We start from the raw sequence: 24,377 nt of genomic DNA on the forward strand, positions 1-24,377 counted from the left end.
TTGTGCTGTTCTTACATCAGTCACTGGCAAAAATTTCACTGTCTGTTATAGCAGTGAAATACATCCTGGTGCAGAAGATCTGCCTATGTATCCCTTAAATGCCATCTAAGCCTTTCAAATAGTGCTTAATAAGAACTAAAGTTGATGTGACAGCTCATTGCCCAGTGTGGAGTAGATAGCAAGCTCTAAGAATTAAAGCCCTCCTTTCAGCAGGGGATATTTATGGGAGTTCTTTTTGGAAGCATGAATGTCATGATTTTCTGGTTTTTTTCTTTTTCATATTTGTTTAAACCAAGCAAGTGAATCCGTAATTTTATTTATTTTGTACTTTAGGTTCTGTTTTTTCACTAAGAAGAGGGAATTTGAAAGCTAATACACCTTACTAATTTATTTTTCAGCATCCTTCGTTTATCTCAACCATGGAGATTTCTCAGAAGCAGGTAATCACAACCTTGTTTAATTACTGGAGGATAGGTGGTACATGGAACCCTTAACTTATATTCAGATGATATTTGTTACTTACTGCCCAGGCTTTCCATGGATGGCTCTTAAAATGTATCTGGAAGGAAGCAGATATGTTTGAACTTGTTTGCCTGCCTAATTCATGTTTGCTTACAAACAGTAATTTGTGTACCCAAGCTGGTAATTATTCAGGGAAACAAATCTTTAGTCATATGGTAGAGGGACTTGTGAGTGAAGTCAATGCACATTCTTTTTTTGGCCTCTAGAAACACTTGTCTCTTTATGACCCAGTAATAAATTATTATTACTGTTATTGTTTTTATTTTTATTAGTAGTCAAGAGAGATCAGGGCCTCACTGTGCTAAAAGTTGTGTGCACACAACCAGTCCCCCTCCTCTAAAATTGCAGCCTAAATCTGGGTGGTCCAACCCTGGCAGCACAGGGGCCAGTCCCAGTGGGGTATCTCCTGATGGGAAGTGGTTTTATGGCAGCTCCAAGCTCTATGACGGCTACGTGCATGTTCGGGAAGCAGAGTGACACCAGAGCCATCCCTCCCTGCCCTGCAGAAGTGGCCAGAGCAGCTCTGGCACAACATGCCTCCCTCACATGGAAGGAGGTATTGTGCCTTTCAGGCACGCACAGCACAGCTGGGTCCCATCTCCCCTGAAAAAAGGTGGCAGGCCAGCTGGAGGTATTGCGTGAGCCAGCTCCAGCTTGGACCACCCTTGTCTCAACACGCAATCCACTCACACTCTGGGGAGAGGGGAGTAACATTATCCCCATCCTACCTAAGGATCAGAAGCAAAAGATGAGGTATTCTTCACACAAGGTCACCCCTGGTTTCCAGGTTCTTAATACCATGGCTATCCAGCCCCTTGTTTTTAAATGTGCTATTAAACCATTCTTTCCATGCTTTGCTTCTGATTTTTTATTACAGTACAAAGCTAAAGGTGTAAGGGTGTTGAGTGTTGGTGTCTTTCCAGGAATGCAGTCCCCTTTCCTCTCTGCTGTGTTGTGTTGTGTCAGGGATGGATGGGCATTGGCAAATTCACGCTGAACCCTGAGAAACATTTTACTGTAAAGGGGGAATTCTCCCTTGTTTTGTAAAATCTGGGATAGGGTTGAAAGTCTGCAACTGTGGCACTGAAGAAGGGAGCTCTTTAACCAGGCTACTTGGAGAACACTGCTAATTAATTTGCTTTGCCTGATTTGCAGCAACAATTGTACATTGGTTCCAGGGATGGATTGGTTCAGCTCTCTCTGCACAGATGTCACACGTATGGGAAGGCTTGTGCAGACTGCTGCCTTGCCAGAGACCCATACTGTGCCTGGGATGGTAACTCTTGTTCCAGATATGCCCCCACTTCTAAAAGGTAAGGAAAAAAAAACCAACATGATGTAAAAGATCTTGCTGCTTGCAAGAACTTTGGATGTTCCAATTCATAACTTGTTGCTTTTTTTACTTAGCATGTCATTTGCCTTAAAATGTGATCATACTCTGGCCATGTTTCACATTTCTGCTCAAAGAGCTGTGAAGACAACATAGCTTTGTTTAAGTGTGTGTGACAGTTACTTGGCTACTGCAGCTAACATCATAAATCCATCACTTTCCTTTTTTATGCTGAATGCCTTAAGGCACAAGATGCTCAGATGGAGGTCCAGGTCGTGTCTAAATCTGCCCAAGAAGCAAGAGCCTCTCTTAAACTTCTGACTTTTTCATAGGACACCACCATAGTTAGAAAGCAGACTTTAACATAGTATCCCAGAGTGGTCAATAATAAAATACATTTAATTCCCTGACCTAACTGAACAATTGTATTTGTGGTCTAGCCATGAGAGGGAGACAGAGATTTAAGTAACGTGATTTGACCACGTTGGGAGCAGCCTTTCCACAGTGAAAGAAACTTCATCTGAATTTTCTGTAACCCCTAGCTAGGACAGCACCATGGATCTGGATAGAGGAGAGCACACTGCAGGCTTTAGCGGTGCAGTGCAGCCTAAGCTGCTGGATGCACCTCTTGAAGTTTTTTGGCAGATTTCGCTAGAGCCAGAATTCCTCACAGTGTCTTCATTCCCCTTTGGACAAAGCCCTCCTGACAGTAATTCTTGCAGTGAGTGAGGTTGCAGTCTGAGCTCAGACTCTGGAATGACACTTTCTACCTTAGGGGTCACAGGGCTGGGTCCTGAGCAATTAGACAAACCATTGAAGTTAATGACTCATAGGTTATGGTGTCAGGGAACTTTATGTGTTTTCCCTCATAGCCAAAGCAAACTAAATTCAGAGAAGCATAAATGAAAGGAGAAAAGCAAGTGTTCAGGCTCACTGCAAAGTTAGTGACACATGAGGCTTGCTGAAGTCTGAGGTGGGCTGGGACACAGAGATTGATGGTCCATGCTTTTTAACAGATGTGCAGTTTGGTGGGGAGGCCAAAAGTCCATGGTTCCAAAACAAAGGATGGTTGACTGGCCCTGGGAATCCTCCAGTAGATCAGTTGCTTGAATATTTTCCTTCTGTGCTTCCAGCATGTCTACAGCTTTTGCACAGTGGACAGGTCAACTTTGGAAACCTGCTCTCTGTCAGAGGCATTGCTCTGCACACAGGAGGTCCCACTGGTGTTGCTTGTGAGGAAAGAACCAGTTCCTTCCTGGATCTCCAATTCTCCTACTGAAAAATTAAAATGCAAACTTTTTTTCATAGCTCTTGGGAGATATACACAATCATACACAGAAGAAGAGTTTACTTCTTTTTTTAATGCTATTACACTGAAATAAAAGTAAATCAGAGTGAACTTAAGTACACACTCAGACATTAGCAGGCAAGTTAGTTGTTGAAGGGAGAAGATCCTCTCAGACGATTTTCTTGCATTTTTCTGTGCACAAAGATGAAAGATAACCAGATTTGTCAATTGTTTGTTAACAAAGTAAAACCTATGCTTTTCTCTCTTCATTTTAATGATTGATTTACTAGTCAGCATTACCTTGGGCTAATCCTGAGCTCAATCTTGAATATCACCTGTTGAACCTCAGATCTTTTTCATAATCTCTAACATTAAGGATGTTTTTAGGTATTTCCAAGACAGTCCACCCAACCAAGAGACCCATGCTCCTAAAGCAGGTTTAGGCACTCTTTCTGTCACTGTATTACACACTCTTTATTTTAGGCAAATTTTTTTTTCTTTCCATTTTTCTCTTTCCCCTCCCAGTGGTTTTCCCAAATCACAGGCTCTTCTCTTGATGTCAATTGTACAAATCTCTCTAGGCCACATGCTGCTTTGAGGGTAAGGCTGGTTTTAGTTAAGACTATAATTGTCAGCAGTAGGGTGGGAGCAATGCAAGTCCACATCTGTTGAGCTCCTCTGTATTTTGTTGTTGAATTCCAGCAATTATGTCTGAAGTGTTACAAGTTTGCATGCTCTTCCCATAGGCGAGCCAGAAGGCAGGATGTCAAGTATGGAGACCCTGTTGCACAGTGTTGGGATGTGGAAGACAGTGAGTATTTTTACCTTTCTTGCTCTTTTGTAACTTAGACAACAGAGTTTGCTATGAGGGTCTGTGTCTGTCTGCAAAAACTTGCTGAGCTCAACAGAGCAGTTGCCTTTCCCACACTTTATATCCATTACCCCTCCCACAGTTAAATTTGCAGATCTAGGGCTGGTAAGGAACAGCCAGCACGGGATGGCACACTTGCATGTGTTGTGGGTCAGCCTCCCCAGCACTCACACAGGGCAGGGAGATGTGCCCCTGACACCAAAGCATCACACACATCCCTAAAAGTAGCTAATGGGATGCGCGTGATGTTTCATCCAGAAACAGGACAGCTAACCCCACAAGGAAACCCGCAGGGGTGAATGGGGAACACACCATCTTCTCCCCTTCTGCCACAGACACTTGACACAGGTCCCAAGGCTCAGCTGCATCTGCCAAACCACCCCCTTCCCCTTCCCGCAGCTACTTAAATACTCCTGTTATTAACAAGAACCTACCCCCCTTCTCCCTGCCGGCTTTCCCCTCCCTTTCCCACACCCTCTTTTCAGATGCCAAAGGGTCTGGCTTGCTCCTCTGGCATCTGCAACCCTTCTCTCGCAGCGAGCACTGTCAGTATGAAACCCTGCGGTTACGCGGCGAGCTCTGCGGCAGCGTAAAATAAATGAATAGCATTCAAACCCAGGCATGGCTTTGTCTGGGGTTCCTCTACCGCTTATTAAAGTGAACAACCCAGACAAAACAGTATTGATTGTATCACCACGTTGAACACTGGCTTTGGGACAAGCCATCCCTTTCCATTGATGTCTGGTTATTCCGTGCCGCTGCGGTGCTGGGTGCCTGCTGCAGACCTCAGTGGGAGGCAGTGCAGAAATCAGAGCTGCTTGCCACGGGATCAAAGCTGAAGTCTGAAGTCTGTTGCACAGTCTAGAGGGATCTGACTATACATGTGTGCTTGCAGACGTAGTTAAAAAGTCAGGGTAAGACCTCATTTCCATCAAAGACAAAACTCCTGCTCATCCCAAGGGCCAGAATTTCCTCACTTGCTGCTTGCCATGACTCTCCAAACTCTGGTATCTGAGATTGTGCAAAGCTCAAGGTTATAGAAACCCTAACAGAAAGGCTGACAATGTCACGTTTTCCTGGAAGGATAAGGAGATACTGGAAGAGTTAGCTTTACTGGACAAATCTAAAAGGACTTAGCACAGAAATTGGTATTAATCCTTTGCCCAAAGTAGTGCCATCAATGGCAATTTTACCCAACTGGAGGGGACTCCTGTATGCCATAAAACTGTGAAGCTGACCTGTGTCACTCCAGGCTCTTGGCTTTTTTATGACATTTGAGATAATTAATAATATTTTGGCCCCAAAACCTATTTAAATTTAGAGCTCCAGTGTGTGAAATTCCCTCTCAGAGACTTCATTGGCTGCACGAAGTTGTTTGGCTCTACTGAAATCTCAGTGGCACAGTTAAATAATGTGGAGAGCTTGAATTTCTATAGACCTCATATAGGTACTTATAATATTGAAAGCATAATCCAAAACTATTAATTTTACTGGTGAGCTAACTTTTGATTTAGGAGACATCACTGCTGTCACCTTCCTTTCTGTTATTCACAGGGCATAAGAAACAACTTTAATCTGATGCTAAGGCAGATAAGATGCAGATAAGACACAGATAAAACAGACTGGATAACTGAATGAAGATGTAGAGATTAAAAAGTACTTACTCAGATTTACAGAAGAACAGATCTCCTCATAGCTCCTTCAGTGTTTGGTCTGAAACATACTACAGAGAATTTCAAATTACACTGAAGGAAGGTAAACTTCAGTTTACTTTAGCCCTGTGACTGCTTTAAAGTGCTTGGGATGAACAGACCAGACCATACAATCTAACTTTAGCAGCTTTAGCTCAGGTTTAGTAGTTGCATTACTTTAAGGAAAAATACAGGCCAAATTTTAAATTCCTCAAAGGTGAAAGCCCCAACTTTAAAATGGAGCAAGCTCATGATATAGATTTTATTGACCTCTTTAAAAACCAGTTGCACTGAAAGAAGGTTAGCAGCTGCCTCTAAATCCTCATAGTTATAGTTTAAGCTAAAAGTTAAGTTTCCTTTTGCTTTTTTATAATTCACTCACTCTTATAGCATCTGTTCTGAATCAGGCTATTTTCCCATTGCTTTAAAAAGCAGGTCAGGGTTAATCTCCTGTACCATGTTTGCTTTCCAGGCATTAGTCATGAAACTGCTGATGAAAAGGTGATTTTTGGCATTGAATTTAATTCAACTTTTCTGGAATGTATTCCTAAGTCCCAACAAGCCTCTATTAGGTGGTATATTCAGCGCTCTGGAGAAGAACATCGAGAGGAGGTAAGTTATAGTCATCAGGGCAGGTTTCCTCTACAGAGAATTCAGCTGAGCATTGAAAGCCAGGAGTTATTGGGATTAGTCATTTTACTTTTCCTTGCTTCACCTTAGGTATCACATAGCATTCTGCTATCACCATTTGGGGCATGCAGTGGGGAAGAGAGAAGCCATTTGCACTGTATCAGAAGCAGATTTCTATATTTATTTCAACTTACATGCTCATTCAATTAAAAAAAAAAGAAAAGGAAGAAAATGTTAATTAGTGGTAAAAAGTCAAAGCCAGTTTGTTCAGTAATTAACACAACTACTTCTGTAGGTAAATGTATGTTCAAAACCCTATGTTTCAACAAAATCTCAGCTTCATTTAGTGTCTAATTGCATTCAGTTGTCGTGTTAAGCAGTGTAGCTAAGAACTGCATGTATGGCTTGCTGCTTCTCTTCATCTCTCCCCAGAGAAGGAATGGTCTGTGAGGAAAAAGGCTTTTTATTTGTTTGTTTTTTTTTTTAAACTTGTTAGTGAAGTCTGAGAATTTTTCTTAAACAGCACTCTGCTCTGATGCAGAGATGTCAGGTTGAGGATTGTACCTTGCATCCGGAGTAGAAAGCAGTGAGACCTGTGATGGCTTTTAATTCCTTTGGGAGGCAGGTTTGGGGTCCTCACTTTGGGTGGAGGAGCCCTGGAGAAGCCTCCAGGTTGCTGTATACTGTCCTGCACAATTTCCTGATGCTTTCTCTCTGAACTAGTGAAAAAGGGGCCCTCTGACATGCCCAAAAGGTCAGTGTGCTGGGACTGGTTTGGACTGCGTTTGAGTGAGTTTCAAACCTCAGGAGTTTTCATAGCCTTTCTTTTACATGAGTGATTCTGTGTCTGAGGCCAAGTCCTGCTGTGATGGCAACCATGGCAACAGGGAAGGCGAAGGGAAATGAACTGCCCTTTCAAAGGAGCCGGTCCCAGATGCTAGATATGCCTTTTTGTTAAATGTTCATCCGATACAAAAATTAGTTTAAATGACAGCAACTATCAACCATACAACTGCTCTTCCACTCTCAATGATAATTCATCCTATGAGACTTTCTGAGTGCAGAAAACATGCTGGTCCTTTCTAAAGGCTGGGGAGATGCAGGTCAGGGCAGGTGCCAGTGAGAGCATCACCTCTGGGTGAGATGTGATTCATGGAAGTTACCCCAAAGTTGCAACTCCAGTTATGTCTTGGAACAGAAAGCCAGAATTAGGGGATACAAGACACTTCTGATTTTCCACCAGATAAGACAAAAGAACCCACAAGGCTGTATACTGACTGCAGTACTTTTAATTTACTCCCCTTCTCTTACACATGTTTTGGATTGGCAAAGTTTTTTCCCTCTTCTGGGGAAAAAGACCCTTAATTAATTTATAGGCACAGGTGCATTACACAGTAAAAGATTACTGGTTTGAAATACCGTGTCTAACCTCCATTATGGCCCATACCCAACTAGAAGTGTATCAGCATTTAAAGACCTACAGGCATTCATTGTGCCATAATGGATTTACCTTTACTGTCCTGTACTGCACTCCACTTCCCTAAGGCAGCAGTTTGCAAATGCACTTACATATTTGATCAGGGAAGCTAGTAAAGTACTTATTTAATTCTAACCATGTGTTTAAGACTCATTTTTAAGTAAATTTAAGCAGATAGTTAACAGGGTTATGACTTTTTTGGGGGATTGGGTTTTATTTTGATTGTCTTCTTTTTTTGTGTAGGTTTTTTTTTTCCTTCTTTTTTTTCTGAATAGGAAGTTATGTCAAGTTTTGAGGAGACAATAATTTTTAAAAATAATATTCCAACTTTACCATGTGCCTGAGCTTCTAAACAAGAGCTACAAATTTTTTATAAAGCAACCAGTTCCTTGTGAAGAATGTAGTATTTCTGTATCATAAGAAATCACACTTTCAATACTTGAAAGCCTCTTTCAAGGGCTGCCTCTGAGTTTTATCTGTGTCAGTTCAGGGAAAAAAATATTATCAGTTAATTTTGTCATAAATCACACGTTCAAATAGGCCTCTGAAGGTCATGAAACCAAGCTCAAACTCTTTCTTATTTGATTGTGGAACAAACAACAAGTCAAACCAACTTTGAGCAAAGTTACGGCAGGCTAACATATATACCACAGCCTAAATTAAGGCTAGATTATTTTTTACCACACTTTGTATTTCCAAAAGCATTGTGGCAGTGACTTGGCCCCTTCTACTTGTTCTGTTCCAAATGCCAGTTACTCAGGCATGGTGATGTCCAGCACTGCAGGACTGCCCAACCTGCCAAGGATGTGCACGTTGAGAGGGAGTTGGGGAATGTGTGCACGTGTGTGGGGGCATTTGAGGCTCCAGCAAGTGCTCAGCATTAATTTTTGCACATTAGCAGCCTTCTACAGCAGTGTTTACTGGGCTTGCTATGTGTAAACAGTCTGACATCAGTTTGTATGAGAAAAGTAAATCTTTGCTAACAGGCTAGATTAACCTTTGAGGCAAATTTAGAAGAAATTTTGAAGGAGAAATCTGCACAGATTTCCTACATAATGAATGGTAAAAGTAGACAAATACCTTTTTACCAGATATTGTACCTAAAGCCATAGCAGTGCTTCTGTGATCTAACTGTGATAAAATAGAAGTTGGAACACATGTTTCTCAGCTCCTTGGGGTGATTTCATTTGTTTTGTAGTGTTTATTTTTTGGGGGGCTTTTTTTTCAGTCTGAAGATAACTGCCCACAGAAATGCATAGGCACACATTGATGGTTAGAGGATCATGTCACTTAAAGACAGTGTATAACTTTGTTTTAATTTTGTTTGAATCTTGTCTGAAAATTCTAAGAGTAACAATTTGTAGTATTTTGACAAGGGTTAGTTTCAACTCCTGAGCAAACTCAGCTTGCATGTATCATACTGGGAGATGCCATTTTTAGAAGAAATAAAAAAAGAAGTTTTTTGTTTACTCTTTAAGATAAAGATATTATTCTAGAAATTACATGTTTTCAAATGCCTAAAGTTAAATTAGTCATTTCTTATGTGGGTGTCTAAATGACTAGGTCTGTAGAGATGATGAAGAATCATTCTTATTTGATGGAATAAATGTTAAATGGTTAAATGTTAATCCCTTGATAACTTGAGGATCTATAAATTGAGGTTTTTCTAACAACTTGAAAATGAGTGAAATCAGTGAAAATGAGTTCATTGGTATAAAAGTGTAATTGAAGGTCTTCCTAGAAAATCCAAAGATCAGAGTAATTGACTTTCTTTTTAAAGTACTTCAACTTGACAAAAAAAACATATGTGACAGGAACAATGTAGTCATATTTAATGTACAGCTTGATCTTTGCTCAACCAATGCCTTACCAGAACTTTTCCCATTACAATTATATTTTCTGCTCTCTCTCTCTCCCTTCCTGCAGCAGATTTCTCAAATAACACTGTACATTCTTTTAATGCACGTCTTAGCTGTGTAACTTATTGTGATGACGATACCATGCTTTGCAAGTGACTCCATGCACCTGGAACTTAGGTTACGGACTTTTAGTTCCAGGGCTGGAACTGTAATGTCTCAGCAAGTCTTTAAACTTGGCTTTACAAATAGATGGCTTTGCACTGTCCCAGACATGCACCACAGGTTCCTGAGGGAAGGAAAAGGGCAAAATCCAGACTAGATGGGAAGCGTTTGGCCCAGCAGGATGTCCCCGACATTTCACCCTTAAGGTCACGGTTCAGAATGTAACTTCCAGGCAGAGCAACCTGTGGGGAGGGACAGGATCTCCTGTGGTACAGAAGCTGTCACCAGGTCATTTTCCTGCCAGTGGGAGTACATTTCCCTGTAGTTTAGGGCCATTTTAAGGTCAGGAGTCAAATATCTAGTGCTTTTGTGGTTAGTGTTGCTCACGCAATTGATCATGTTTGTTCCTGTGCGTGCAGGGTTAGTCACTGGGATGACGGAGAGTGTTTCAGTGCCTGGAGTTCATAAAAAACTCTGGGGACGTCATCTGTTCGTAATGTCTTAAACTGCTGAAGCTCTCTGAAGCTTAAAACAGATACTATTCATTTCTCAAAAAAATTGCTGTGTTATTTTATGCATACAATAGGAGCCAAGACTGCAAAGAGCAAATGCATGGCTCCCTATCAAGCCATTAGTTTTGGTGCCTCATGGCTCTGAAAAGCATTGGTCCCTCAGCTTTAGGCTGCACTTCACCCCGAGTCTCTTGTGGCTCCAGGTCTACCAAGGAAGGGTCATATAGTCTAAAGTGACAGAATAGGTGCAGATAACTTTTAGCTCTCTTCTTTCTGCCCTACTTGTACCTGGGGGTGAAAATAAATCCGCCAAAATGCATGAGGACATTCCAGTTTCTTCGTCATCAGTTCTCACATTTTCCATACTCCTTTCCCACAGTCCAGGCTGTGTTTTCCCACTTATAACCATCTGATATTTTGGTAGATATAAGAGTTTGACTAGCTTTTGGACAGGCCATTTTGCAAGATGCAACACTGAGATCTAGTTCCCCCATCAGAGTAAAGAGATGTTGTTTCCTCACTCATTTTAGGCAGTTCTTTCAGTTTATCCAAGACAGAAGGTTCCATTTTTGTGTCTGGAGGTTTTTGCATCATGATGATGACTTTCCTTGTTACAAACATCTGGTCAGCAGCATCTAGTGACAAAAGGCCACAGATTCAGTGCCAGTCTTGGAATCTAAGATTTGGATGATTGCTAAGTAAGGTAGAAGGCACACAGCAAGGAATGAATTACCAGTAGTACCTTCTGTCAGAGGAGGGTAATTCAGTGTTTGAATCCTTAGGTCAATGAAAAGAGCTCAGGAGAATGGGAGAAAAAAAAAAGAGATTCATTCTGCAGCCTAGGGGGTACTTATAGCTCTCATGCTTTCATTCTTTTATTTTATTATTTGACTCATTGGCTTTTTTTTCTAATAGCTTGCGTTTCTTAAGTAAGACTAATATTCTTGACAGTTTCATGTAAAAAGAAGTAACTCTGAATTGAGATATAGCATGTGACATTTCCAGTTTGATTTGGATATATTATAGGGATAGGAGTTTAAAGTTTAGTCTCAGAATAAGCTTCACCTTGAAACTAATTGGAATCATGCGTTTTCATAATGACATTGTACCAGTAACACGTTCTTCATTTTTCCTGAGGCTGTTGGTAAATACAAAAAGATGTTAAAAAAAAAAGAAAGAAAAAGAAATTAACTCTACAGTTGTGTTGGAGCTAAATGATTATTTTCCCATACAAAAGAAACAAAGCCATGTGTAACAATAATGCCAGAAAAAACCCTAGAGTGATCTTTATTTCCAGTCAAATTATGAGGATGAAGAAGAGAACAATAGAAAAACAAAGATGAATGTGAATTCTCAACAAATGTTCCTCATTTTCTTTTCTCGCCCTCTCAATTTGTTCAGGGGTTGCAGCTAACCCATGATTAGTCCAGCTTTACCTCCAACATTTTTTCACATGGTGATTAATGAGGGAAGGCAGGCTTTGAAGCCACTTTCTTCTCCCAGACAGGTGCAGTGTTTTAACTGTGAAAGAGTTGACATGTGAATTATTTGTAAAGAGGGGGCTATCTAAACACATCATTAGCAAAGGACAAAAAGCATTGACCTAACCTGGTGACACAGCACTTTCAAATCCTTGGTTGTTTTCCAACTTACTGATGGTTTAAAGATTTGCCACCACTATTGGCAGTGCCTGTTTTTATCTTCATTGTTAAACTCAGCTTGTGAAAATCAAGTGTTAAATTTTTCAGATATTGCCAGTATCAGTGGTGTGTGCCACAATTCACGTAGTGTAATTTTTGGCAAACTTATGTGCTTATCATGAAGGATGAAAGGTAAAATTTGTTGATACAATATTATCAAAAATCTGCTTATACTTCTCTAAAAAAAGAAAGCTAATGGTAATCAATTGATTCATCTTTTGTGGTTTATAATGTGTTTCCTATGGAACAACGCTGTGTCTCTCACGTTTAAGTTTTATTATATGCACAAATTTAAGCACATGTCAGCAAGCTTTTATGAATTTAAGCCTTTGCACTTCTGAATTGTTAAATCCTACTTACAAATATTTTAGAAGATTTACTGATTTTGAGACGGAGGGGGATGAAACAGTGAATCCACATCCGACCTAAACAAAATGATGTCTTTTATCTAACTAGTCTTTTCACTCTCCTCAGAATTTAATAAAATATGTTTTACATCTATAGGTCAGCAACCAAAGACCACATTAAGCATTCAAGTGAAAGGTTAAAGATCTACTACCAAGTAATGAAATGCCAGGTGTTTATGAAACTCCAGAGCCCTGTGGGGAGAAAGCAGAGAGGAAAGACAGGAGGAGTTCTGAACCTATGGGTAAAACAACATAAACAGGATACCAAAACGAGAAGTGAGGGGGGAAAGCAGTAATGAAGTGTTGCTCAATATGTGTGAAATCGGAGCCATAATTTTATCCTGCCAGAGGATAAGAAAGGAATGAACAATGAAGGCACAGAGGAGGAGGTGACAGTCACTCTAAATCAATATCCAAGGTTAACACAGGACATTGTTTAAGAACACTGCTTCATTAAAAATAGGAGTCATGTTGGGCTGGGATTAAGGGACACAACCAATTTAGAGTGTTAGCTTTGTCTGCAGTATCCCAAAGCAGATGGGGGACAGCTCCATCAGTCAACACATTTACGACTAGAAAGTGTCGGCTACTGCACAAATGGTAAATAGTTGTGAGTAACAGGGTGCTGGACTCGGGGGTCCAGCGATGTTTTCAAGTCTAGATCTGCCATTATTCTGCCTTTCTTTCACTGAAAATAGGCGAGGCCCTAGTGAGGGCACTTTGGACTGGCACCCAGCCAGCCAAAGCAGCCAGCTGGAGATCTTCCAAGTGTAGGAGGTACACAGCTGTCAAGACGCTCTAGACTACAATACTGGCAGAGCCACCGACAGGCAGATGCTACTGCTGCGATTGCATCAAGCCTCAAGCTCAAAGAGATCAGTCCTGTTTTCACTCAGACAATGTGGGAACTTGGGCTTTGCACAGTGCCTTATGAAACCCAAATGTCTGGAAGTTTGCTGCTTCCCATGCTTTTTCTTAAATCTCTCAAACTTGGGTTTTCATGTTAACATGAAGCCTGGGAAGAAGAAGGAGGGATTTCCTTGTCATATTGCAACTGCTAGGCTTCCAAGCACTTCCACCTGACCACTGCTCCTGCATTTCCCTTTGGAATGCACAGCATCATGAGGAAACACCTGCCCTAGACACATTTCAGCCTACATCTCCTTATTTGTGGATTAATTTATACATTTTATGCTCCTGTTTTTACTGTAGAAAACGTATACATTTACTTAGAATGAAGTATCACTAGCTGATGAAATTGAGGAATATTGTCCTACGTCGTGGGTTCTGCAGATGGAAGAGAGACCTCTTCTAGTCTGCTTCTCTGCAATCTTCTGTGCATGTGCTTGTGGCTTGACCATAATTTCTCTGGTTTAAACTCAGTGTGGTAAATCAGAAGTAGCTTGTGTCATGTAGCACCTGTTGTCAGGACAATCGATTTTCCAGGAATATCCTGAAATTTCACCCTCCTGGTGCCAAGTAGGCAGGCTTATATGCAGTTTACAAACAATGAAATTAAAGTTCTGGGTTGACTCAAAACTGTCAGCTGAAGGCAGGAACCAAAAAATATTTGGCCACAGAAACAGGCAACCAGGGCCATGGCTTTTGTAGCACTTGATTTCTTGTCTCTGCTGCTATTGTACCACTGGCAGTACATAGGCCTATATCCATCCACATATCTATCTATCCATCTACTTGCATATCTACTTACCTGCACACCTGTCTAATCTGTATGTTAATGAAGACTGTTAAAGCTGAAAGAGTAGGAAGACAAGTCTTTCCTGTTTCTCTCTCTGGATGTATTATATCCATGTGTATTGTTCTTTTTCTGGTGATCTTGATATGGTCTCTCAAATATTTTAATCATTGCAAAGCAATTGTCGTAGAAACTTAGAAGAGGGTAAAGCTAAAAGCCCTAGAAGGTCAACTCATCCATCTCTTTGCTCCAAGAGACTCTATTATGATAAAGTGAGTTAGAGTCATAACAGATGGAGAATCATATGTATGTATAAATTTTTTCCCATGGAGTAGCAGAGGGAATCATGTGCAGATTTTTTACATAAAGAAACAGTGTGTAGCTTACCCACTGTGAATAAATCTAATTTAGTCATCTTTATGCCTCCCTGATCTTCATCCTCTGAAGTTTGCTGGAGGGTCAGATGTGCACTCTGGGAAATTTTCCAGATTCTGCGTTGGTTCTCTCTGGCCCCATAACTCCCTTCTTAAACCTACTACTCAGCCTTGAGCTGAAGTGTTTCTCCATGCCACCGATGCCACCAGCAGTGCTGAGGTCGCCCTCAGCAGCGCTCCGGGTGCTGGTTGTGCTGCAGCCTCTGTGTGGCAGCAGAACACAGCGCACCTGGGAGGGAACAGCTCTGGGCTAGACCGGGATCGTTTCCAAAGGAAATGCTGGTGTTGGACATTGGGAGTTAGGGTTCTGCTTTCTACTTCTGCCTCTGCTACTAATCTTTATATGGTCTTTGGCAAATCATTTACCTTCTATGTTTCCCAGCTGCAAAAATACTTAGGTGCCCAGTGCCCCATCCTGGGTTTTTTTGTTTGTTTGTTTTTTTTTGGGGAGTGGTGGTGGTTTTTTTTGTTGTTTTTGGTTTTTTGTTTGTTTGTTTGGGGGGAAGGGAATGTTATTTTTTGACTTAGGTTAATTTGGAAATCAATTGCAGATCACCAGATATGTAACTTTAACTTACCTGACTGTTATTAGTCTTAAGGTGCACCTTATTTTTAACATGTGAGATCCTGTATTTTTTTTTTTTAAATGTTTCCATTTGTAAGTGAAATTGCAGCTCCATGCTGACAGACTTCAGCTCTCACTTGCAATCTTATTCTTTTCTTTGCTTTTTTTTGTTCTTATTTTTCTCTTATACTTTTTTCTTATTGTTTTTCTATTATTCTTCACAGATCTTAACAGTAAAAGAACTGTACTTGGTTGTGTCCATCCAGCCTCATTGCCTGCTTTTAATCACAACTAAGGGAGTCAAAGCCAGGATTAACTTTCTTTTGTAAAACCTGGTTGAAGAAGATCAGAATCACAGCATTTCACTTTAGAAATCAGTAGAAGTACTTCTATTCATTGTTACAGCACTCCAGATATATATAAACATGATGGTATTTTTGGGTGTATTATAGATGCCTCAAAAGGAACAGTTAAAAAATGAATGGGATTTGTGGCAGTAAATAGCTACCCTTCCTTGGAGAATGCAGCCTCAGTCACTGCACTGTGGTGTGAAGAGTATTACTGTCTGTCCTGTCAGCTGTACAGCATCTGTCTTTTGCTACTGCATGCTGAATGTCCGTGATCCAGATGCTATAGTTAGGAACAGAACTCAGACCTTGAAAGGAACTCCCGGTGTCCGTCCCAGCTGCACAGGTCCGCCGTGTGCTGGCACTGTAGGGACCGTGCGTCAGACGAGCCTTCTCTCCCCCTCAGCATAGCACTGACATTCTGGCTTTGACAATGACACTCACCTATTGTGCTCTTTTCTTTCCAACCCCACAGCTGAAGGCTGATGAAAGGATCATTAAAACCGAGCACGGGCTGCTGATCCGCAGCTTGCAAAGGAGGGACGCAGGAGCCTATTTTTGCAAAGCCCAGGAGCACACCTTCATCCACACCATCGTGAAGCTGAACCTGAACGTCATCGAGAATGGACAAATGGAAAGCACTCAGAAAACTGAGGATGAGGAGGGCCGGGTGAGGGATTTGCTGACGGAGTCCCGGCTGAGGTACAAGGACTACATCCAGCTCGTCAGCAGCCCCAGCTTCAGCCTGGATGAGTACTGTGAACAGATGTGGCACCGGGAGAAGCGGCGGCAGCGGAACAAAGGTGGTGCCAAATGGAAGCATGTGCAGGAGATGAAAAAAAAGCGAAACCGAAGGCACCATGAGCCAGCCAGGCCACCATCGACGTAGTTTGTAAATGCTATTTAAAGAAAGGACATTTTCCATGAGAAAAAAAAAAAAAATACTGTGTTCTGGTTTTGTGCATCTTGCCTATGATTAGTACTGCTTCTTATTGAAATCAGAAAACTTACCACCACTGTTAATCCGTGCGAGACTGTACAGTGGGATTCAGTACCAAATGAGATGTTCCTTATTGGAGTACCACACACCAGGCAATAATTTCCAATGCATTCATTAGAAAAGATGTACACTTTTAGCTAATTCCTGGGTAGCCTGAGGCTGCGTGAGCTGTGTTCTGTACTTCCTGCATAATTTTCACATAGGATTTAGTGTCTGTGTTCTCATGTCAATATTTGCTGCCACATTCCACCCCAGAGGTGGCTGCATTTCAGGGGAGGGCAGATGTATTTCCAGTTCTTTGGCATCTTTCTGAATAAGAAGCATGGTAGAAATGTGTGACAGATCTGCAAAAATATCCTCTAATTTACCCACTGGGCTTCTATACAGGCACATGGGTGAGGTTTGCTAGCACAGAGGCACAGCAAAAAATCAAATTAAGTTTTGGCTTAGGGACAGTATTCATTCTCCCCATAAAAAAGTGAAAGCATAATCATGGTTTAAGAGAGGGGAATTATCGAGCATTATTCATTAGAGTTTGAGTAGCCACCAGTTTGCAGTCCATCTGCTGAAATGAAATGTTGACTCTAATTGAAATTGCCACTGAGATGCTTGGGAGTAAATTTCCTAAGTGGTCCATGGGAGGTATGTGCACAAATCCTATTAACAAATAATGGGATTCCTGCCTGCACCTCTCCTATGTCTCAAAAGGTCTGACTCTGACTGTTTCTCTGGTCCTTTGCTGGCTTTGTTTTATGCAGAGGAAAAGAAAATCAAAAGACAACAACAAGGCTAAAATGAAAGACGATGAGGGAAAATATTTAGTGGCTGAGACCAGTGCTCTTGACACAGAGCTGACATTCCTCAGATGTGTGTATTCTTTGGGATTTTCTCTCAAAGGTCTTATGTATTTTTAAGTTGAAAATTTACATTGTTGGAATTAATACTTTTATTATAATTAAATAAGAGATGTCCATGTGTAAATAAAACTTGTAAGTTAGAAATTTGCTATATGCCATAATTTCATTTGTAAATTGTTCCTTGTTCTTTGGTTCATATTTTGGGTTTAATAATGTAAATTTTTTCCACATAAGTAAGAAACACTGGCCTCATTCTTGTCTATTTTACATCAATATGATTTCATTGATTTTATTCCTGATATGCAGCAACAAACACAAGCTCAAAATCAGGCCTACTGTCTCCTCATACGAGTCACAGCCCCCTCCCTTCCATCTAACCTCCCTCCGTTTTGCCTTTCACGCCTTTTTGAGTGTGAAATGACAAATTAGCCACTTCCTCACATGGAAGAGAGCTTTGATGGATACCAAAACGACAGACTTTACTTGTTTCTCATGCATTCTACAGACCTTGGGAGCAAAATCTGTGGGAAACCCATGCAATTGATGTGCACCTCATTAAGGGACCAAAACTGTTGGCTCAGAAGCCCTTGCCCATGCTGGTGTTTGTGCGCGCATTCAGTCACAGATCTATAATTGTGAAGGTCCAATTTGCATCATTTCCTCTCTCTTCAAAGTCTGATATGGAGAAGTGTTTGTCAGGTTTCAGAAAGGAATCTCAGCTTACCCACCCTCGTTTCTTGTAAAACCCGAAAGCTGCCTTTGCATGTGTTGTACAAAAGCCAGCGGGACCGTATGACATTAATTTTAGATGCTTTTTTAATAGGAGATGTATGGGTTAATTAGGAAATATTAGATAGCATGCATACAATGCTTTGATAGTGTAAAGCACTGAGTGCTAAATATTATAAAATACATCTGTGGGAAGAAGGGAATTTCTCAGCACAGGACCTTTAATCAGCAGATAGACTGATGCTGAAGATACTAACCAGTTGTACAGTACTTTGAGAACATGCAGAGAACTTTTTGGCATTTTTGCTGCAAAAAAATGCAGGCCAGGCATTTCACAAGAGGCTCATCAATTTGGGTACCTTGATTTTAAGGCCAATTAGGACTACTTAAAAGGAGGTATGGGGGGGTTATTAAACTGCTGCATATAAAGCACAGGTATACTTAATATTCTTGGCTGTAAGGTTATGTTTTCTCTAGCCAGAACCTGCCCAGTTATTCCTTATTAGATTTTTATCAGTCCACAAAGTCCCATTTCTCTGACTTGGACATTAAGGAAATGAGTGGAACCACACCAAGGCTATGGAATAGCAGGTGGGCTGCATTCTCATGCACTGCCAAAGGATCTACTCATCAGTGGTGATATAGTACTTCAATTACTGAATGTCAGACTACTTTCATCACATTTGCCTACTTCATAAGAAAAAGCAAAGCAAGGTCTTCTTTCACAGTTTTTCTCCTCCATGAAAACTAAATCATATGATTTATGTTTAGATATGATTGGGGGTTTGTATTCTACAAATGAACCTCCCCAGCTGACTTTAGTAGAAATCTGGGATGAGGGTCTCCGTGCTGGGAACATTAGATTTAAATGGTTGAATTAAAATGTTATTACTCTTAAAAAACACTTTCATTTCTTTTATTTCAAATGTTCTTGCCATGAGATTCTTCTTAAAGAAATGACCTCATCAGTCTGGGGTACAGTGGTAGCATAAAACCCCAGGTGAGATATATCACCTTTTCCATCATGGGAAATAAATTCAATATCCTCCAAACCGGTGTGTTGCATTGGGTTCATGCCACTCTGGGGAACATATTTAATAATCCTGCATAGATAAAAGTCTGTGTTTTGATACACTGGGCAAGATGAATGCTATAGCTGGAAGGGGTAGCACATCTCATGCACAGGATGTAATACACATGCAAGGAGACCAGAGCACCTTGGAGACCAAGGAATGAGAGAGATAGATTAGGAATCACTACTGAAAGTAAGGCAGGACTCAGCAATGCAAACCCAGGAGCAGGAGGAGCATTGGGTTTTTCCCACAACCTGCAACCCCAGAGAGGTTCTGAGAATGAGTTAGACCAGAAACTGCGATAGGGGAGTATACCCCTCTTTTCAAAAAATTTCATCTGTGTAGTTTGGAGTTTTAACCTGAAGTCTGCTTAAATTTCAAATCAGTGATTTGGAGGTCAACTGAGCTGCTGTGAACTGTGCTATGAGCCACAACAGGCCCATAGTTAAAATGAAACTGAGCCATGCCACCTCCTTCAAGAGCTCCATAAAAATTTAAGTTGGACGAATTTTTAGTTCAGAGTGGAAAAAAGTTGCCTCCACCTTAATAACTGTAGGTTTTAAAGAGATCCCTTAGGTCACTGATCCAAATGTCATGAGGTTCGACAAGTCCCAGTGCTGGGTCCTACACTTTGGCCACAACAACCTCATGCAGTGCTACAGGCTGGGGCAGAGTGGATGGAAAGCAGCCCACTGGAAAAGGAGCTGGGGGTCTTGGTTGACAGCCAGCTGAACATGACCCAGAGTGTAACAAAGTGGCCAAGAGGGCCAGTGGCATCCTGGTGTACATCAGGAATAAAGAAGCCAGCAGGACTAGGGAAGTGATTCTTCCCCTGTACTCAGCACTGGTGAGGCCACACCTCAAGTACTGTGCCCAGTTCTGGGCCCCTCAACTTTGAAAAGGACATGGAGATACTGGAGCGTGTCCAGCATATGGCAACAAGGTTCATGAACAAACTAGAGAACATGTCTTATGAGGTGGTGGAGTCACCATTCCTGGAGGTGTTTAAGAATTCTCTGGATCTGGCGCTGTGGGTGATGTGGTTTAGGGGTTACAGTCGTAGTGCTGTAACCCCTTGAATTGCATGATATTAAAAGTGTCTTCCAGCCTTGATGATTCTATGATTCTATTCTATGACTCTGTATGATACAACATATATATGTATTTGAACATGCACTCAACCAGGAGTACAATTATTAATACATTATCTTTTTCTTCAGTAAAACATTTCCACTGACCCTGCTTCAGCAACAGGTCAGTGCTGGGCTGAACTGAAGTAGTTTCAAACAGATTCTTAGAATTACTAACACAATGTGAGCTGTACTTATAAAAATGCTGCAAACTGACCTAAAGCTTTAAAGCTCAACAGGGCTCTAAACTTTGCAGCCATCTTGCAGTCAGTTAAAATAAAACAGAAAATGGGATTAGCAGAAAAGGGAATAAAGTATTAACAGTTATTGTGATAAACTAGTTCCGTTACTGGAAACTGTTTCAGCAACAGGTGTGAATGTGTGTTCGTGCCATAAGCAAATACTTTTCCCTCCAAGTGGTTAAAAACTTACATTGCTTGAGGTATCTATAAACCTGAATGCTTTCCAGTTCATACGTAGATTTTGGACCTGGTTCTTAGGTCATCCATAATGAAGTAATTAGACTAAATGCAACAGATTTCCCCTGGTTCATGTGCTTTTGAGATCAGAAGATCCCTACGGTTCAAGTGCTATGAACCTTTTAATCTAACCACTATGGGTATTGATCTTCATTTAACATTTCAGATAATGAATAATTATTTGTTATTATTACTCATTAATCATGTAATGGCCCTCTGTCTCATACTAATGTCTCAATATTTATTAACAATTAAGGGTAGTTGAGTTTGCTAACATTTTGTCATACCAACATATGTGTATAGAAGTGCAATACCAATATTTTACGTTCATTTGGTAACAGAGGTTAATTTGCAAAAGGCAAATGTGAGTCAAGGTTCAGCTCAGCTTCCATTGACAGCAGAGATTAAAATCCTTCTGGAACTGAACTGAAGCCTAGGTACACTATAATCTATTTATAGTCTGGTAGTCAAACACCCAAGTCTATGTGTTGCTCTGTGGAGTGTTTTGGCCTGGTTCTTCTTGCACACAGTTATAGATGAGATGTGGAGGTCTAAGGAATTACATCTGCATGAATGGAAAACTAAGCCCATACATCTCTCTAATATATTCTGTTACATTTTATAAACTTTAAATGGCCTCTATTGTAATATTTTACCATAGTGTTGCTAATATTACCCTGAACTAGGCTTCTGTCATTAGCTGAAGTGTGACATTCTTTGCAGCTGCAATCCAGATTTCAAGGTTTGTAAAGTAAAAAGTCCATTACAGTAGGAAAAAAATGAAGTAATGTGAAAGAGTTTAATTATAAATTCTACAAAACAGATTTGTAAGGTTTTGTTTCTATATATCAAAATAGTGGTTAGCCTAAAATGTGTTAGAAACACCAATATTTATTTTGCTTTTTCGTACAGGTTAGGATACATAACAAATTGTAATCTTGAGTTTGTCACTTGCCAATGTGTGGCTGAAACATCTGGTCTGACAGCTATAGCAAGACTTGTTTTTTACTTGTTTGATCTTTTCATCCCCCAGTTAAGCCCATTGTCTTCTGCCTTTTAGACTCATTGGTCTGTCAGATAACCCCACTATTATATGGAGAAAACCTTCACAATCAGGTGTTTCCATGACTCATAAACATCCCTACAAAGTCACAGTATCACAGTCTGCCTTCAGACGAAGATTTTCCTAAGCATAAGCTTTAGCATTCACTTGCACATGCAAACCAAACGCTGTGAGGTGAGTTCGAGACCAGATGGAGTTTTTGTTTACAAAGAAAATTTTTGGAACCGTTGCTGAGAGCTCTCCTTTCTCTTCTTGCTACTGTGGTTGCTGTGTATAATTTAAAATCAAAGTATTTTGTGCTTGAAACCATAAGGTTTTCCATGTGATATGAAAAAAATACCAAAAAAACAGAAGAACATTTCCAGGTGATTTTTTTTTTTTTTTTTTTTTTTTTTTTTTTTTTTTTTTTTTATGGACTGCTGGTCCAATATCAATCCAATAGTTTCAAACAATAGAAGCCAAGAAAATAATCTTTCCAAACATAGATGGTTGTGTCATTGGTAAGGAGCCCAGACATGTCTCAGTTTTGGTGGTATTTCATATTTTACTCCCTTTCTCTTATGGTATAGAAGTGATTTTTCTTTTTTTCTTTTGATTTGGGAGGGGGGACTTTTTTGGTGGTTGGGGGTTTTTGGTTTTTGTTTGTTTGTTTTGGTTCTTTTGTTTTGTGTGTGTTCTACTCTTTTTTTTTTTTTTTCCCCTTGTTATTTCTCTTACTAAAAGGAACCATACCCAAAGCCAGACTGGTGGTGTAATATATGACAAAGCAGTAAGAGGAACAGAGGGCTTGGAAGGTATTTTGATATGGAGGCAGCATAGTCCATTTGCAAGGCACAAAATCTTAGGGCTTCAATGACTGTGCTGAGAGTTTAAAGACCATAATGCCATTTCACTGGCCCAAGTTGAAGTTGGTGGTAGATTAATAGAAGGTGTATTTTTTAATTTTTAAAATACTGTCAATATAAATAGATCTGTTATTAGATCAGTTATCTATACTTGCCAGAAATATGAAAATAAAAATATGCAAACATTATTTCACAGATTTCCACTTTCTAAATTTAAAATTTTAAAATGCTTTATTTTTAAAAAATTACATAATTTTTTAAAATATTAAATGTTTTTCACAATTAATTTATTAAAATATTTTTAAAATCTGCACTTTCAAACCTCTCTTTGCAAAAAAACCAGAAAAAAATGTCAAAGTTGTAAGTGGAATTGGATAATATTTTAGATTTCCATGTACTTTCAAAAAAGACAAAGAAAAAGCAAATGTTTTTTGTGACCCCTTTCAAATATTTCATGTGACTTTGTCTAAGGATGTTTTTTGTATAAATTAATTGTAATAATCACATTTTAAGACAGCTTGTGAACATCTTGGCTGTAAAAACTGGATGCAAAGCATATGAATCTGTAAAAATACGAATTAAAACAATGAAAAAATATTATTTCCAAACATTTGCATAATTTTTCAGCTTTGATGATGATGCATCTCTGTTCTCTCTCCCCCAGTGACTGTCTCAGGATGTATTTTGGCTCCAAATTCCAAATTCTGAAATGAAACATCACATTAAGTGGAATGGCTGCAAGGATTCTGATTAATATATCACATTTGACGAATAAAGATGATGTTCTCTCTTAAGGTGAAATTCATCACTCTGCCCAGCACAGGAATTGTGTGCCATATACCTTCTCTTTTTATTTGTAAGGCATGAGTGATTCTTAGGTTGACTTTGAGAATAAGGCTGATTTTCAGTCTGTAATACATTTATAGAGTAATAAGACTGAGGCATCTATTTTGTGAATGTTGCAGCTTATTGAGTTGATGTTATAATTAAACCTTAAATAAGCTACGTTTTTGCCAGACCCGATGGTTTATTAAATATTTCAATCTTATGTGCAAAGGTAACTGAAACAATGGATATTTTATTCGTACTATAATAAACAGAAAAATCAGAGTTTTCACCTCTTTATTAAACCCATGCAAAACTAGAGTGAAACAAATTTCAGAGGAACAAAGTCTGCAGCATGTTATGGAAATGGTAAGAGTGTTAGTGCAAGGTTCTGAAATGTGTTGGAAGTCTTTCCTGAGTAAGGACTGAGACTCACCACCCCACTGAGAATGTGCCTAAAGCCAAAAGAGTGAGTTTACAGACAGTTTAGGGAAACCATGGGCTGCACAATGATTTAGATTGATACATGCAGAGCAATGCACAATAGGAAACTCTATGCTTATTAATTTAAATTCAATAATAGCTTTTTAATGCATGCATTTCTAGATGATTAGCAACAACCATTGTCCTTAAAGACTGTGCTGACACTGTGCTTTACAGTTACCCCCAAGCCAAACTGATCGCCCATCCATCTTGGGCTGCCTCAGGAGCACCTTTGGCTCTAAGGGAGTGTGACTGTCTCCCAGCCCTCAAAGTGTTTTCAGAATGGGGATAACTGGAGAGAAGGAAGGGTTCTTTTTTTTTTTTTTTCAAACAGGCATTGCTGCATCTGTTCACAGCTATGGGCAGAGGGAAACTTTTGAGAAAAAAAAACAAACTAACGAT

General features: G+C 40.0%; 1 protein-coding gene across 1 annotated transcript in view; it reads left to right on the forward strand.

Annotated features, from left to right (window-relative positions):
• Positions 1-18,979, forward strand: part of SEMA3D (semaphorin 3D) — a 138,245-nt gene extending 119,266 nt beyond the window's left edge. The window contains exons 14-18 of the mRNA XM_050324641.1: positions 399-440; positions 1,678-1,835; positions 3,887-3,951; positions 6,175-6,314; positions 15,967-18,979. Coding sequence (XP_050180598.1) covers positions 399-440; positions 1,678-1,835; positions 3,887-3,951; positions 6,175-6,314; positions 15,967-16,380 — 819 coding nt within the window. The 3' untranslated portion in view covers positions 16,381-18,979. The remainder of the gene's footprint in view (positions 1-398; positions 441-1,677; positions 1,836-3,886; positions 3,952-6,174; positions 6,315-15,966) is intronic.
• Positions 18,980-24,377: the final 5,398 nt, after the last annotated feature.

Source organism: Myiozetetes cayanensis, unplaced genomic scaffold, assembly GCF_022539395.1.
Source record: "Myiozetetes cayanensis isolate MyiCay16 unplaced genomic scaffold, myiCay2020 scf3, whole genome shotgun sequence".
Taxonomy (NCBI): domain Eukaryota; kingdom Metazoa; phylum Chordata; class Aves; order Passeriformes; family Tyrannidae; genus Myiozetetes; species Myiozetetes cayanensis.